We start from the raw sequence: 17,832 nt of genomic DNA on the forward strand, positions 1-17,832 counted from the left end.
GGGGAATTCCGGTCGCTTGTAAGACAACTGGAGAAGGGGGGGGGGGGGGTAGAGTCTGGCTGTATCCGTCTGGCCGAGGGTATCCTGGGAGAACCCACGGTTGTGCGGCTCGGTGCCTCAGCGATCCTCGATCCACAGATGAAAGCAGTTGGACTCTCTGTGGGCCGGCTTCCTCCGGTCCACGATGGAGAGACGTGAGGCGACCTCGTTGTGTAGAGCGTCTCCTCACCTGTCGTCCTCTCCGGGGGGGGGGTTTCCAACACACGGCAGTGTTGGTCTTTATCCATAGAATAATCACTGTATACAAAGCATAATCCGTGCCTGGGAAGGCGGGCTGTCGTCGGTAGAATAATCCGGTATGCAGGTCCACTCGCTCGTCGGCTCTGGGGCTCCTCGGGTGCAGCCTCACATGGGGTCGGCCACCCTGGATAAGCAGCCAGTTCTCTGCCCGAAACGATGGGGTACTGACTACGATAGTATTCTCACCGCACGAAGCACTACATATGAATAGACTATTATTAGCTTAATAGACTACGTCCAACTCGACGATATAGTGCCAAATATGACTATTCAAATATTAATATACACGATGTCTCAATACCGATGGTAGGCCGAACTTGGCCTTACTCCCACACGTGGCGTCGCGGGGAGGCTTTACGTCTGTCACTCTATTGGAGGGTAAGAAACTGGACTAAAGGAAGTCCTACCTTAGTAGCGCAGCATATATACGCACTATGAACAAACAGTCCCATTAGTGGTGCGGTAGCCAGATTCCTACGCGGAACTAGGACCTGTTCGTACATGTTGAGCGGTACGCTTGAACCGGGTCCGGGGGGTATGGCAGCCTGGCACCAAGATCTCGACCAATAGTAGAATGGAGACCACCATGGGATGTTCAGCAGGCCAGAATGGACATTCAATGCATATTGTACAAGGAATACACAAGGGACATCAAGGAATATTAGAGAATATACAAATACAATTAAATATATATATATAATAAATATATATATTCGGTTTAATCTGGCCCTTCACAACAGTACCCATTCTGCAATCTGTTAAATAAAGTTTTTCATTCATTCATCACAGCTCAACTACTAGGAATGTGTGTCTGACTCTTAAGTGCAGGAAATATTCATCAGAAAGGGGGACATGATGGAGGGAATGGAAAGAGCAGGTTTGACAGGAGCAGGGTTGAAGGGCATATTGGAGTGTGGAGGAAGTGGACAAGGCATTAAGCAAACAGGACTGAAATGGGGGACCCTGATGTAAACAAGACGAAAGTCCTTCTCTGGTCTGCATCCCCTTAACAATTGTGTGTATTGAGCTGTACTGTATTGTACCCATTCTGCAATCTGTTAATAAAGTTTTCAATCAATCAATCAATCAATCAATACTGGGTTGGTTTAGGTTGGACTGAGTTGGGCAGTGAAAGAACCAAGCATTTCACTGTAATGTAATAGCTAAATAAAACAACTTGAACTTGACTTGTTACATTTGCACTCTGGTTGTATGCCAAGTGTATTCTGGTTGTACTGTACTTGTGCTGTAAGATGACAATACATTGGAACCGAATCGACAACGCTAGGGGTTCAGCAGGTGTATTCTGAATGCCAAGTATGACAACATCACCGTTGTGAAGGGCATATGGGCGAGTGGTGATATTGGGGGAAACCCGGTGATAATAAAATGTCACTCGACTGCATTTAAGCAAAGCCGCTCAGTATAGTCCACTATGTTGAACGCGCGTTATGGTAGCTTGTTACATGCTAGGTAGCTAGCCGGCTAATGCTGGTTGACTTGTCATTCTCATCCGACTCGAAGGAGACGCGTCGCGTGCTGTTGTTCGCCCCCATGTCAGACCGCACTGATATCCGAAAGAGACGACTCTACATGCAATTATTTTCATCCACTGATGTGTTTTTGTAAGTTTGTCTACGTTGTCAAGCCGGCTGCCGGTGGCAGGAGTTTGTAGGTCTGCGCGCAGTGGTCTGTCCACTTCCCCTAGATGGGCGGCATCTTCTAGAAAATGAGTGTTCATTGGAGGAGCTTAGAGCGCATCTGTACAACGATGATGTTCATTGGTTATGGTCTGATTATTATGTGGCGCAAATGGGAGGAATCAAGGGGGGAGTCAGAGTTCGGTTTGTGCCAGTGAGCGAATCAGCAGATTGCAGAATGATTTTTTTGTTTTGTTTTGTAATTACTAATACTCGCCAGACTGGCGAGTGCTCTTCATGAATTACTCGCCAAACGTAAAAAAAATACTCGCAATTGGCGAGTAAAGTGGCCTAATTTCCTCCCCTGGTTCTCTTGCCCGTTTGTCTTGTGCCAACGAGACTACCGCTGACGTCGACCGGCTGGATGTATAGCGCTATACTGAGCCACAGTTTGACCGAGCTCATCACATGTATCCAGCCTGGGTATACGACGCCTACCACACCAGGTTAGCACAGCTCTATAGTCAAGTAGATATAGAACAGATATATTAGAGCTCAATTAGATTGACTAAGAACCTTTTTTAAATATAAGGTCATAGGACACGGGAATTAGAAATCATATTTGATGGAAGGCGAGAAAGAGACCTTAAAGATAAGTCATCGTCGTGTGATATGAGATGATGGGAAGATGATGAAAGCTGCTTGGTGTTTCAACTCAACACAGACACAGAAGGAATGAAGAGTCTTGATGTAAACAGGCATCTCGCCCCAGCCACACTGTTATGTTTCCCCAACAGACAGAGAGACAGAGACCAACAGAGAGACAGACAGACAGACAAACAGAGAGACAAACAGAGAGACAGACAGATCAACTGAAAGACAGACAGACAGAGACACAGAGAGACAAACAGAGAGACAGACAGACAAACAGAGAGACAGAGAGACAAACAGAGAGACAGAGAGACAAACAGAGAGACAGAGAGACAAACAGAGAGACAGAGATACAGACAGACACATAGACAGACAGACAGAAAGACAGAAAGAGACAGACAAACAGACACAGAGAGACAGACAGACAGACAAACAAACAGACAGAGACAGACAGACAGACAGACAGACAGACAGACAGACAGACAGACAGACAGACAGACAGACAGACAGACAGACTGTCAGAGTGGATGGGGAGGACTGGTATGAATGAACAGAGTGCTGATTGGCATGACCTGTAGTTTCACCCCCACATACTAGAGTAGGTGAACACACACACACACACACACACACTTACACACACACACACACACTTACACACACATTCTGTATGCATGCATACTAGGGGTGGGAATCGCCAGAGACCTCACGATACGATACTATCACGATACTTGCGTCACGATACGATAGTATCGCGATACTAAATATATCGCGATACGCTGAGTATTGCGATTATTTTTTTATTTTTTTATCAAATTTTATTTATTACCCTTTTTCAACAGCAAAGTAAAACTTTGTCAACATGTTTTATCTAATAAAATAAAGTTCAGTCTGTTCATCTCACTTCAATAATTTTTATTGCAGAACATGGTATTTTCCCAATCAGACAGATGTAAACACTGTAATCTGTGTTGCATGTACCTGACAAACTGAACTGTTGGTATTACAGTCATATTCCAACTTAACTGAATGCACATGTGTGTGTGTGTGGACTACTGTACTATTACAGGTATTGAAATGAACAATGCAACTTCCTTATACAAAATAAATAAATAAATATTTATTTAAAAAAAGAATTATGAATAATTAAATATCGATACTTGGTGTCCCTGTATCGATACTGTATCGCCACGCAAAGTATCGCGATACTACTACGTATCGATTCCCCCCCCCACCCCTAATGCATACAAACACAAAAATGCACACACCCCCGTACAAGCATGCACTCATACACTCTCTCTCTCTCTCGCTCTCTCTCTCTCTCTCTCTCTCTCTCTCTCTCTCTCTCTCTCTCTCTCACACACAAACACACGCAACCTGTGTTCCACTCATACACAGTCACGCACGTAAACAAGCCGGGCGCACACCTAACCAGCTATTACATGGGCCGTGCGCCCCAGCTGTCTGCACTGACAGCCCCTGAAGGCTCGTGTTTCCCAGAGACTCTTAACCCTTTCACTGCCACACTACCAAAACGGTTAACCCTTCCACTGCGACATTTCGACAGCCACCGTCGGTTGTGTCATGTGATAGTAAAGGGTTTAACCTTCTGTCGTGTGGCAGTGAAAGGGTTAAAGAGCGCGGCGGCGGCAGGAGGAGGAGGAGGGAGGACTGTCAGCGCCAGACTGTTACCTCCGTTCACTATTAGAAGTAAACACACGCCACGCTGCTCGGCTCCACTTCGTCCCGCGTGACGCACATTGCACACACACACACACGCACACAGGGATTACAGGACGGGATATCGATGGCCGCCGCCCTTATTAGGGCATCGATTCGAATGACACACCCGTCCAGTGAACAGAGGGGACGCGGTGGGCCACGGTGACGTCCAACGACGACAACAACAACATCTCTCTAGGATGCACACGATACGCATCGAGCACATAAATCATCAAAGGATCCTTCCCCCCCAGTTCACTCCCTTGTGAAGCCTCATTCACTAAAGTTGTCCTTTGAAGTTGTTGTTTTTTTCTTTCATTCCTTCTTCTTCTTCTTCCTCTTCTTTTCAGCGTCTGAGAATAACAGGCCTGTGCCCCCCCCCCCCCCCCCCCCCCCCCTCTTCCAGCCGCCTGCCTTCACCGCACTAGACAAAACAGGAGGCAGGATTTGTTTAGACAGAGCTCACCTGGCTCACAGACACAGAAGCAGTGATCAGGCCAAGCCTTGGAGAGGAGTGGAGGAAGGGAGGGGGGGGGGGGGGGGCAGGGGGGAGAGAGAGAGAGAGGGAGTGGAGCGGAGGAGGGGGGGGGGGGGGTGGAGAATTATCGGGATGGAGGGGAGAGGCAGGGGAGTTGAAGCGTGAGGTGCTGGGACTCTCTGGGTGGGGGAGGGGAGGAGAGAGAGAGAGAGAGGCAGGGGAAGGTGCAGAGAAAGGAGCGGAGTTACTATGGTCTTAGTGGTCTCTCTACCAGGGTGCTGGCTGGGTCTCTCTGGGTGGGGGAGGGGAGGAGAGAGAGAGAGAGAGAGAGGCAGGGGAAGGTGCAGAGGTTACTGGTCTCTCTACCAGACACACAGAGTGGGTTCAGCTGTAGCAGTTTCCAGGGCCACTCACACAATTTCACAGCGGATTAAGATATGAGAGGCCCTTGGTAAAGTGGAAGTGTGTGTGTGCGTGTGTGTGTGTGTGTGTGTGTGTGTGTGTGTGTGTGTGTGTAGGTGTGTGTGTGTGTGTGTGTGTAGGTGTGTGTGTGTGTGTGTGTGTGTGTGTGTGTGTGTGTGTGTGTGTGTGTGCCTGTGCGTGTGTGTGTGTGTGGGGGGTGGGATTAGAAGTAGAAGTTGGTCGTTAGAAGTCCTTTCCCATAGGGAAGTGATGAACTGACCTCTGTCACCTGGGAGGGGCGGAGCCTCAACGGTCATCTCTACACACATCATATATGAGTTCAAACAGCTGTCCCACTCCTCTCACCTCCAGCCTCCGACACACTAAGTTTCATTCACTCTCCAACACAATGACAGCGCTCCCCCCCCCACATCCCCCCCATCCCCCGTCTGACTGACGGTATAATTTTGGTGGATGGTGTGAGAAGAAGAAGTATTCTCTCCTGTCTATTATTAGTTAACAAGGCCATACAAGTACGACCCCCACGGCTGACCGCTCTGGCTGTCCAAACAAAAGAGTGGCCCCCGACCACCGCGAGCCTCGCGCTGAAGCCGAGAGCGGAGCCTTTGTGTCCCGATGCTCAGACCGAGCATCAGTCAACACAGCAACCAGGGTGGCAAACACGGGGGGGACAATGGGACGACTTGTCTCCTTTACAGGCCGTAAATCTTCACTTGTGACATCGGGGTTAAAGATGCGATGCTCTTGATGAGGCATCAAAGAGAGACGCGGTTCGCGAATATCAAGCTCGCGGTTGTTGTTGTGTCGGTCCTGTTATAGGATTCAGGACTTTGGGAGCACGGTGTACAAAAGGTGCCGTACTGGGAGAAGAGTCGTTTTTTTGTCCCACTGTGTGAGGAAGGATACGACAGAAGGGATAGGAGGATGGGAGGATGGATGGATGATTAACCCCCCGAACCACACACATGAGTTAGCGTGGTTTGACCTCAGTTGACCCTTGTGACCCTTTAACGGCCTCGCGATGGACTGGGGTCAAATAGGAGAAGCGGGAAGGCAGGCGGCACGAGATGAATAGGAGGCGACGTCCTCGCTGGAAAAACTAGACGCCGCTGCGTCGTTCGCGTGTCTGCAGGATAGCAATATCAGGAATGTCGATTTCGATATTGTAAATTAAATGTTTTTTTTTCTCTCAACCTGATGTCGAAACTAGCCAAATCTTTGGCCTAGCTTGACCTCGTTGTCTGTGAATCGCCCCAAAAAGTTTGAAATATGTCGTCATCATACACCCAAAAATCTCTTTAAAAAAAGATTTGCTGAATGACATTCCGAGTTTAAAATGTCACTATAATTTTATTGCCTGTATTTATGTCTTCTACTATTACCCTGCCCATACCTGTACATCCCCTCCTCCTCCCCCCTCCCCCATGCTGCTATCATGCCCGAACTTCCCCAAGGGGATCAATAAAGGAATATCTTATCTTATCTTATGTTCCTAAGACCCTAAACATGGCCAATCGGTTGCTCAATCAAATAAGCCTCTCCTACTTTTACTGGTATACGCCATTTTTTACGTCTCACTCCATTCCAGTCCCTTGATATTCAATGCCCTGTATATACGGATTTTGATATTCTTTTATCTAAATACATTTTATTAAAGAAGAAAGATGAAGAGACGCTCGATTCACGTCAGTTTGTAATCAGGTCACCTCGTGTTTCGGTTGCTCCAGCTGATTGCGTTCTCGCTGCAAACGAGCCTGGGTTCAGATGGAAGTGAGCGGAGAGACCCTTTCTTGGCGATCTTGGCTCGCTCGTGTTTCCTTCCGCATCCGAGCGCGATTGCTGTTCACAAACGAACCGATCCGGCTGGCTACACAACGTTATGCTGTGCCACGACTTGACCAGGCTGCAAGGCAAAACGCACTGCAAATCAACCAGGGTTCGAATGGAAGTGAGCCAAGACAGACCACCCTTTCTTGGCAATCATGGTTCGCTTTATTCGTTCCACATCTGAGTGCGATTGGGGGGGGGGGGGGGGGGTGTAAACACTCCTTTGAAAATAATCAGTTAGATTTCCACTGGTTCATTTCCTTCATTGATCCCTCTCTCTCTCTGATCACTGATCCAACTGGCATGGATTTCCGCAAGGGGATCAATAAAGGAATAACTTATCTCATCTTATGTTGGATATCAGGCTTAACCCTTGTGTGGTGTTAGGGTCCGAACGGACCCGTTTCAAGAATCTAAAATGCAATAATTGCCATCTCGGTTTTTTTTTCGGAACAAGGCTTTGAGTATGTGCTCATGGCGGCTATTTGAACGCAAAAACACTCGTGTTTACCATTTTAGCTCATTCTGAATCTCTTCTAGAAAGTTTTTTACATCTGTGGTGTTCGGGTTTGGACCCGGTATAGATAAATGTTCAGTTGGCTTCATAGAAATGCTACGGCTAGCTCTGTGGATCACATGTGGCTCAATCAAGGGTTTAAATTATACCAGGCTGAAATGGTATCTGTATTGAGGAACATCTCCCCTAGACACTAACATCCAATAGAGCAATGTGTAACTTTTCTGTGTTTTGGGCATTTTAGATCTCTCTAAAGGAGAGAAATGGATCACATCTCAAACACCCAGTGACACCAGATAACACTCTAAGCCTATACTGTTCAGGAGAAGTAACGGATGGGTCCTGTACTCTGAACCCTGTACTTCAGTATCGTCCGATACTGAAGCTTGAGGACTCATCATTCAGTATTTGGTATTCGGCAGTGAAAATATGGTATGGGTTTGTCCCTGGATCCAACCATATTATGTCTGTAGCATTGAATATCAATGGAGGAAGATCGAGGAGCTGCACAATTGAAATGTAATTGAAATCATAACATGGCGTAGGGCAATATCCAAATTGCTATATTTCAACCCTTGCACTGAAGAACCATATAACTCCGTTTTGAAGTTTTTGGGACATCCATGTATTTGCAGTCGTGAAGTCAATCCAAATCACTTGTGTGAGTGCGTGAATGTGAATGTGATACAGTATATCACAAGAAAGTACCCAACCTCTACCGTTTTTAACTACGATTGAACACAACACTCCGTTGTTCTCCAATCTTTAGATAATAAAGTTGGAAAACGTTGTTAAAAGAGGGTACTGAGGGTACTCCGAGACAAAAACACCATTCAAAATGAAGGGCAGATGCTCTGGTCTACAAATGGTGATCTACCAATCACAATGTTGCGTACAGACCCCCAACCCCCCCCCCCCCCCCTTGCACAAATTGCATCATCATTTAAATCCTATTTTGAATGTAAATAATGACACAAATATATAATTCCATCTAATATTGTAAACCATATCACAACATGCAACGTATATTTAAAACAAATTGCAATTATGATATTATTTTGTCCATATGGTGCAGCCTTGAACACGACAACAGAGCTTCCTCCAGAAGGGGACAGAGACCTGCCTGGCAGATGCCGGGTCTTGACCGACAACTTCTGTCACACCCTACACACACAGCCTGGGTAACACCTGTCAATCAAAGGCCCTGGTCCCGGTCTCCGGGGGGAGACTCCAGCTGGCCAGGAATGCGAGGGCCGAGGGTTCTCTATTGTCCCCCAAGAGGAATTCCAAGACAACCTCCTTTCTTAATTCAGCCAGAATACTGCTTAGTCAGCAGTTCCTGCAGTGGCCTGCTGTGCTGCCTCTCCTGGCAGCCGCGCAACCGAGCCGCATTCTGAGGGCAAACACAGCGGCTCCCCCGAGTCTGTAGCGGCTATACTTGATGTTGGGACATGAGCAATAATGCAATAATGGTATTCGTTAATGTGCAATATTTTCCACCGATGTGCAATTTTTTTTTTCTACTGTGATGATTTTTGCAATGCTTTTTTATTTTTATTTTTTTAATTTTTAAACCTTTTTAACCCTTTCACTGCCACACTACAAAAGGTTAACCCTTTACTATCCCGTCGGTAGTGTGATAGTAAAGGGTTAACCTGCTGTTGTGTGGCAGTGAAAGGGTTAACCTTGTGTGTATTGTTGCAGTGAAAGGGGTTAACCGTTTGGTAGTGCGGCAGTGAAAGGGTTAATGTTCCTGTGAATATGTGCATATGCAGCAGAGGGTATGAGTGGGTATATGAATGTGTGGTGGTGTGTCCGTGAGTATGGGTACAACAACACATCATGTATGGTAGTGTCTATAGGTACATCATGGATGTGTTGTGTGGTAGAGTGGGCATGTAGGTATCATTATTTTAGGTGCTGCACGAACCAATCTCGTTGTACTGTATTGTGCAATGACAATAAAGCTTTCTACTTCTTACTTCTACTTCATACACGACTTCAAATGTGTTAATGTTGGAACGTAAGGACGTTTTTCCGTAACAATCAGGCTCCGCCCACGTTCCCCAGACAAGCACAGTTGAATCAATGGATTCGTTGAAAAGTCCTGTTAGCGGTAAAGTCCTCCCAGATGAAAGAAATGTGTTATTTATATTACTCCAAAGCAGATAATTAGAGATTTCGGCCAATTAGCTCCTTGCTATACAACAAACGTCTAAGCTGGGATACTGGTAAACCTGTCCCTATGGAAATCTGGAATCAACTGGAATTAGTAAATAATGTTTTTTTCTGGCACGGTAGGTTGTTGAATTAAATTGCTATTGACAAACTCAAGCTCATACGGTCTCAAGTATGGAATGTACAAATCGACTTAGGCATGCAGGATCATGTGATGGCAGATAAATAGGTTATTGATCATTCTTTATACCCTGTAGTAAAATTAAGCCTTTATCAGTAATGAAAAACAGCTTTGTCTACATCACGTCTATTAGCAGCTCATTAGGCAGGACACACACACACACACAGACACACACACCTATGGGCACGCACGCACACACACACACACACACACACACACACACACACACACACACACACACACACACACACACACACACGCAGAGGGAATGTTAACTAATGCATCTGCTCTTTAACACCTTTCCCTGTTAGCCTGCTCATTTTAAACCATTAGTGCCATTAGAGGCCAATTAACACTGACACAGAGCTGCCTCCTCGCTTTATGGCTCTGTAAACACAACAGACCTGCCTTCACCACGGAGCTGGAGGCGAGGCGAGGCAGAGAGGGACTTGTTTCTGTTTCCTCACTAACTGATATTCACCGTTGTTGTAGGGGCTGCCCCCCCCCCCCCCCCTCGTAGTCGATTAGTCAAAATCAAGTCGATCGATGTGGTCTTTAGTCTATCAAGATTTGGTTAACTTACGTCCATTATATATATATTTTTTTTTTTATCTACTTTTTTTCTCCCATTTTCAATTTTTTCTCCCATCCCAATTTCGTATCGTCCAATTCTACCCTACAATGTGGACGAAGCCTTGCATCACGTGTCCCCTCCGGTACTCGAGGAAGCAGCCGTCGCATCTTTTCACCTGCACAGCGCGATCTCTCAGCGGCGGGGGTCTGCGTGGGAGGGACACGCCGCCCCCCGTCGCTTCCTGATTCTGCTGCGCAGGCGCACCAACCGACCTGTAGGAGTAGCTGTCCACAACGTCCGATCCCCACCCATCAGCTTTCCCACCCCTAACACTGCCAATTGTGTTAGTATGAACGACCAGCCAAGCTGATAGCAATGCGGAGAGCTGGGCTCGAACCCAGCGTCTCCTGCATTGGTGGCGAGCACCTTGCCCACTACACCACCTAGCCGCCCTAGCATTATAGTTTTTTTTTTATACTTCTTTTTGAATGAGTTATTTCTTGAGACATGATGAGAACATCTCAGGTAAGCGCTAGATTTGAAGAGGTCCCCCTACATGATGTGGGGAAGCACACTATTACAGATGGAAGCACTATTATACCTAATTTTTGCATTTTGTACTTTAGTTTTGTATAGTGTATATTTCGTATAGTGTTTGGTCTCTATTCTTTTACCTTTTTTTTCACTGTATGAAGCACAATTTCAGGAGGGTCATAGAACCAAGAACCTTATATGTGCCAAATAAAACAAAACTTGAAGTGTTGATTAAATCAACTATAGGCTACAGTCGACTATTGGTCTATGTGCTGAGCGTGGGTTTAGTCAAGAACAGCCCTACTGTGTTGTGAACCCAATACTTTAATATGTCCTTTAGTTTAGACTGACAAAAGCCAACTAGTCATGACTCTACCTGCAGATCCAATGTACTAAACTGAAAGTAAACAAAAGCGGAATGACAGCTAGAAATTCCACATCTGCAGTCACGGAATGCCTCCGGCATGGGCCAGTCAGGTTGCTTCATCTTTCTCAACCAACTGTGGATGGGACAGATTATTATTCTGTATGAACGCTCACAAAGCTGTTTTTACCCATCTATGACAAGCTACAATGTCTGCTTGTGAAAATGACATTTTTTTGTATTATTCCTTTAGTGCAAAATCTTGAGTGACTATAATAGGTGAGAGAGGCCCCTTCTGCATCATACACTGTGTTGAGTAGATCTGTGGTATGGAATTGGACTCTTGATTGGTTCTGTTTCAAACAAGCATGTGGAATAATACACATGCCTACTGAAGAAAAGGGGGAAAAAACATAAAACTGAATCATACAGAGACTGCATGCTTTCATCTCTGGGCTGTAAACGTGTAGCAGGGGGATATAGCTAAGGACTTGGTCAGACAATAGCCTTTATCTAGTTACACATTAACTACAATACCCCCAAGATCTGTATCTCGATGGGATCACAAAGTTATGCCGCTTTTCTGTTTTACAAAAATCAGCGATCAGAGGAGAAGATACAACGAGCGATAGGCGGCTCACGTGTGCTGCTGACTTTATTAAAAGTCCTTTGAAGTCTGTGGGTAATATCTCCAACGAATTGTGACAGAATTGGCCGAGAGGGAAGGGGAAGAGAGATGTCATGTGGCCCTTTCCCTAAGTTATGTTCAATTTGATTTATGAAGGAAACAAAGCGTCTGCGTGCTGTGGCATGCCAAAGGCACGGGTCTCCTGACTGCAAAAACAAGCAGTAAAGAATTACAACTTATGGTTTATGGGGAGCGAATGCAACAACAAAAAAGGGGAAAAAGGCAACACATGCAGATGACTATACTAACTGATCACCTGATCATGCATTATTATTTGTTATTTGTTTTTCTTTTTGCTTCATTTCAGCAGAAATTGGTACACTTGTCTTTGATTGCGCATGAGACTTGTGATCAATAATAAACGATGCTTTCTCTAACCTGAGAAGTCTGAAGAAGAAGAGCCTGCGGTGGAGAAGCTGCTGAGGACGGCCAGACACGTTATTCCCAACACGAGCGCATAATTGACGGCTGAGAGAGTCCCGTCTGGGAAGAACATCCTTGAAACCTCAAAGTTATTATGGAGTTTCTCCATTAACACCAGAAGGTCCAGCAGCAGCATGCGCAGCAGAAGATGTTCGGTCCGACGGTCCCATCCTGGCTCCTTTCTCCGGGGGGAAAAAAATCACCTCATCGGACCCACCGAGAAAGTTGCGAGGTCCCGCGGACGAGAGGAGTGCAGCGCACTGCTTCACCAGGGGACTGCTGCTGCTGCGCGCTGCCTGCTGCCTGCTGCCTGCTGCCGGGGACGCGGCCCACCTGTAGCAGCCAGAGACTCTGAGAGCCAGAGGGTGTGCAGAGAGGAGAGACGGCGCAACTCCGAGTCGTTTTTCTGTGTCGTCAGTCACGTGAGCTACACGAGGCACACACATTGGCTAGTTTGGAACTTTGGGGAACACTCTCCCACACAGACAGTGGGATTGGCACTTTAAAAAAAGAGGCTCAAAATGTACCTTTTTAAACATATTATCTTATTTTTCCTTATTTCTATTGTTTTTACTTATTTTATTTTTTTTACATCATTTTATTTGTTATTTTTTTAATGTCTTATGTTAGGGTTATTTTATTTATTTTTCTTATTGTTTACTGTCTAATTTTGTCTAATTATTTTTACAATTAAATTTTTCAGGTTTTATTATTATTTTATTTGTCTTTTTTTTATTGTCTCAAGTTATTGTCTTACTGTTTGTCTTGTTTTTTTTTAAGGTTTATTTTTTAGCGTTTATCGCTTTTATCTACTGGGCAGTCCAGTAGAGAGAGAGAGAGGAGGAACGGGAGACAGAGTGGGGGGAAGACATTCGGCAAATAACGACGGGTTCGGGAATCGAACCCGGGTCGGCCGTGCAGCGGCTGAGCGTGCTATGTGGTTCGCCACTGGGGCGCCCTGTCTTGTTTTTTATCTTTTATTTTTACCATTTGTATCATTTCCATCCTTATTGGTGTGTTTATAATTATTTTCTTTGTTTTTGTATCCTTTTGTAAAAAGATTTGTGTAAAGCACTTTGAGCTGCAATCTGTATGAATGGTGCTGTATAAATAAAGGTATTGTTATTATTATTATTATTATTATTATTATTATTATTATTATTATTATTATTATTATTATTATTATTATTATTATTATTATTATTATTATTATTAGTTTACACCCCACACACACACACACACACCTTAGGAGACCAGCAATCTCACAGTGAACGAATAGGGATAGTGACATAGACCACTGCACTTCCGCGTTACACACTGCACTCCGCATGCGCAGATTGATAAACCTAGATCTCTGAACAATCCAGAGACTCCGTGGGCAATCTGCGCATGCGTAGTTGGGGAGTAGGTGTGAAAAAAGTGACTATAGCTCGGCCGAGAATGTGCCGATCGACTTGGGATTGGTCTCTCCGTGTTCAGGAGACTCAGCCTAAGGCGTATAAACCTCATGTCTCCAGCCCCCCCACAGCCATAGCTACAACACCTACAATCCACATTCATTCCCCCCCCCCCCCCATGATTTCAGAATACCAGAGGTGCAACTTGCAATAATATAATAATAATGCAGGATAATAATGCAGGACCTGTTCAGAGGTCTGGCATGCAATTATCCTCAATGTTTAGGTTAATGCAATGAGCCTGGTCTACAAGATACACTACACGACCAAGGTACCCATGTACATGTCAGAATACTTCCCAAAGGTCAGTGAATACCACGATCACAACACCAGAGGGAGCTCCACAAATCATGTTAAACCCAGATTCGGCTCAAACAAGGGACTAAACACGTTTCGCAATTATGCAACATCAATGTGGAACGCCCTACCCACAGCTGTAAAGGAATGTGAATCACTACCCACTTTCAAAACCACTCTCAAAGAACACCTATGGGAGACTGCAATTCGAAACTGGCCCCTGTAAATGTCCTAACCCAACCCCCTCCAATGTACAGTAAATTACCAAGTATGGTTTTGTCAATATTCCAATGTACAGTTTTGCTTGTACAGTTGTACAGTGTCCCCCACCCCCCCCCCTCCTACCCAACCCCCCCCCCCTCCCAACCACCTCCAATGTACAGTCCCCCCCCCCCCACCCCACCTACCCAACCACCTCCAATGTACAGTTTTTACGTCAAATGTATATACTCTCTTTTCTGGACTCTTTTTGTATCACAAACAGTACTGTATTTGCTAATCTGGTATGTCATAAATGTATAGATGTATGTAGCAGTACTGTCTATCTGTATGTCGTGTGTCATATATGTTATGGATGAATTGAAAATGGGGGACCCTGATGTAAACAAGACGAAAGTCTTTCTCTGGTCTGCATCCCCTTAACAATTGTATACTGATCTGTACTGTACTGTACCCATTCTGCAATCTGTTAATAAAGTTTTCAATCATCAATCAATCAAAAGAAATTGCGTCCCACTGGCGCTGCTTTGAACGCGTTGTCTCTTCTCATCTACTATCTTTGTCTGTAGGAGCGTCGCTCGCGTGGTCTCAAAGCCCCCGAGTCCCGACATCCCCTCCAAGCATCCAGCCTTTGTTTTTGTCAAGCATGGTTGAACCAAACATGAATTTGTATGAAAGTATAATAATAAAAGTATTATAATCAATGCCCATCTTAGAATAAAATACGCTATATTATATAGCTAATCAGAGATGAGAAAAACATCTGTTATAACTAATTCAATGACTTGATGAAGGCATGCCACATGATTGATTTGCCTATATACGCATTTATTGTCAACATCATTATCATAATCAACATTAGCAGCAGTCCACCACCATCCTCATCATCAACTATATGAAGTCAAGACTGACACACACACACGCACGCACACACACGTTCACACACACACACACACACACACACACACACACACACACACACACACACAGGCTGTAGACTGCAGTGGAGAGTGTAAAGACGGTCTATCTCTTCCACAATCTTAAAATGCAGGAAGAAGCGTTTGTAAATAGCTGGAAGCCAACGCGTCTGTCTTGAGAAGCTACGGAGAGTGCAACTCATACTGGCACTGGCAGGCATGATCGCAAACAACGAATGAATACCAAAAAAACAAGTAATTGAAGATTGTGCTCAGAGAGAGCCCATGGGTCAATTGCAGAAGATGATACATTAGCGACATCGTGTGGACAACCGGACGAATTGCATCTCTGGCTAATCGAATCGCGTTTTGAGTCGCGTTTGCCTCGTACGGCCGCCATACCAGTTCACATGTGACAACAGAAGGTCAGTCATGGCGGCCTCCTGTGCAAGGAGTTTCGACACAGCTCTGTGTTCATTGAGATTATTAGGAAAGCTTCGGCATCAAAATGAACGTAAGTCAATTATGTTACTTAATGTTGTTTTATTTAAACTGAGTAATATGAATTGAAAATGGGGCACCCTGATGTAAACAAGACACACGTCTTTCTCTGGTCTGCATCCCCTTAACAATTGTGTGTATTGAGCCGTACTGTATTGTACCCATTCTGCAATCTGTTGAATAACATTTTCATTCATTCATTCAGTCCAGAGCGTGTTGTCTTAACTGCAACATACTAACGTAAACGCCACTGGTTTTAATGAACAGATAACACAGCTAACTGGCTAGCATGCCCCTGGTGAGTATCTTTTATTTAACAATGATATATTTTGTGCTGTTGTCTCTTGTGAACCCCCAGGGTTCCTGTCTACATCGCTGTCCCGTCTTGCTCAGGGGACTGACGGCGGACAGCCTCCCAAGTTCACCCCTCCTCCAAAACCTGTCATAACAGACAAAACACAGACCGAGGCTACTCTGCGGAAGTATGTTTTTGTTCTCATCGCAAACGAAAGACTGGCACATTTGCAGTTGGTATTTGGAAAACACAACATAACACAATTTACCAACCATAGACATAAATAGATAGATAGACAGGGCAGGCAGACACACACACACACACACACACACACACACACACACACACACACACACACACACACACACACACACACAGGGGGCTCATACAGAACCAAGCATTTCACAGTGTACATGTACCTTATATGACAAATAAAACAACTTGAAACCTGAACACACACACACACACATGTGTTATTACAACGTTATGTCGGTAGGCTGCATATATTTACCTCGGAAAGGAATTAACGTTGCTTTAACCCTTTCACACAGAAGGTTAACCCTTTCACTACCACACCGTCTGTCTGTAGTGTGGTAGTGAAAGGGCTAACCTGTAGCGTGCGTGGTAGTGAAAGGGTTAACCTGCTGTATTGTTGCAGTGAAAGGGTTACCGCTTTGACAGTGAAAGGGTTAACATGCTGTCGTGTGGCAGTGAAAGGGTTAACCTTCTGTACTGTCGCAGTGAAAGGGTTACCGCTTTGGTGGTGTGGTAGTGAAGGGGTTAACCCCGGTGTCTCTCGTCGCAGGTTCCTGAGTCCAGACTTCATCCCTCCCCGTCAGAGGATAGACGCGCTGAAGTTCACCATCGAGAGGAAGGACATGCTGCGCAGGAGGAAGGTGCTCAACATCCCAGAGTTCTACACTGGTAAAGAGAATCTTCAGGGGTTTGTGTTGTCCAGCTTGCATGTAGTGGTTTAGACTAGAGAGGGCCTGTACTGCAGTAACCTAATGGTTTAGAGAGGGCCTGTACTGCAGTAACCTAATGGTTTAGAGAGGGCCTGTACTGCAGTAACCTAATGGTTTAGAGAGGGCCTGTACTGCAGTAACCTAATGGTTTAGAGAGAGCCTGCACTGCAGTAACCTAATGGTTTAGAGAGGGAGGCACTGCAGTAACCTAATGGTTTAGAGAGGGAGGCACTGCAGTAACCTAATGGTTTAGAGAGGGAGGCACTGCAGTAACCTAATGGTTTAGAGAGGGAGGCACTGCAGTAACCTAATGGTTTAGAGAGGGCCTGTACTGCAGTAACCTAATGGTTTAGAGAGAGCCTGCACTGCAGTAACCTAATGGTTTAGAGAGGGAGGCACTGCAGTAACCTAATGGTTTAGAGAGGGAGGCACTGCAGTAACCTAATGGTTTAGAGAGGGAGGCACTGCAGTAACCTAATGGTTTAGAGAGGGAGGCACTGCAGTAACCTAATGGTTTAGAGAGAGCCTGCACTGCAGTAACCTAATGGTTTAGAGAGGGCCTTCACTGCAGTAACCTAATGGTTTAGAGAGGGAGGCACTGCAGTAACCTAATGGTTTAGAGAGGGAGGCACTGCAGTAACCTAATGGTTTAGAGAGGGCCTGTACTGCAGTAACCTAATGGTT

General features: G+C 45.4%; 2 protein-coding genes across 2 annotated transcripts in view; one reads left to right on the plus strand and one right to left on the minus strand.

Moving 5' to 3' along the window:
- The window catches only part of LOC311228371 (protein eva-1 homolog C-like), a 100,157-nt gene extending 87,392 nt beyond the window's left edge, over window positions 1-12,765 (minus strand). The window contains exon 1 of the mRNA XM_084314279.1: window positions 12,453-12,765. Coding sequence (XP_084170405.1) covers window positions 12,453-12,633 — 181 coding nt within the window. The 5' untranslated portion in view covers window positions 12,634-12,765. The remainder of the gene's footprint in view (window positions 1-12,452) is intronic.
- Window positions 12,766-15,803: 3,038 nt separating this feature from the next.
- The window catches only part of mrpl19 (mitochondrial ribosomal protein L19), a 28,841-nt gene continuing 26,812 nt past the window's right edge, over window positions 15,804-17,832 (plus strand). Inside the window, exons 1-3 of the mRNA XM_084315432.1 lie at window positions 15,804-15,901; window positions 16,247-16,370; window positions 16,989-17,107. Coding sequence (XP_084171558.1) covers window positions 15,820-15,901; window positions 16,247-16,370; window positions 16,989-17,107 — 325 coding nt within the window. The 5' untranslated portion in view covers window positions 15,804-15,819. The remainder of the gene's footprint in view (window positions 15,902-16,246; window positions 16,371-16,988; window positions 17,108-17,832) is intronic.

The sequence above is a fragment of the Notolepis coatsorum genome (genome assembly GCF_963971535.1).
Source record: "Notolepis coatsorum genome assembly, chromosome: 5".
NCBI classification, from domain to species: Eukaryota; Metazoa; Chordata; class Actinopteri; order Aulopiformes; family Paralepididae; genus Notolepis; species Notolepis coatsorum.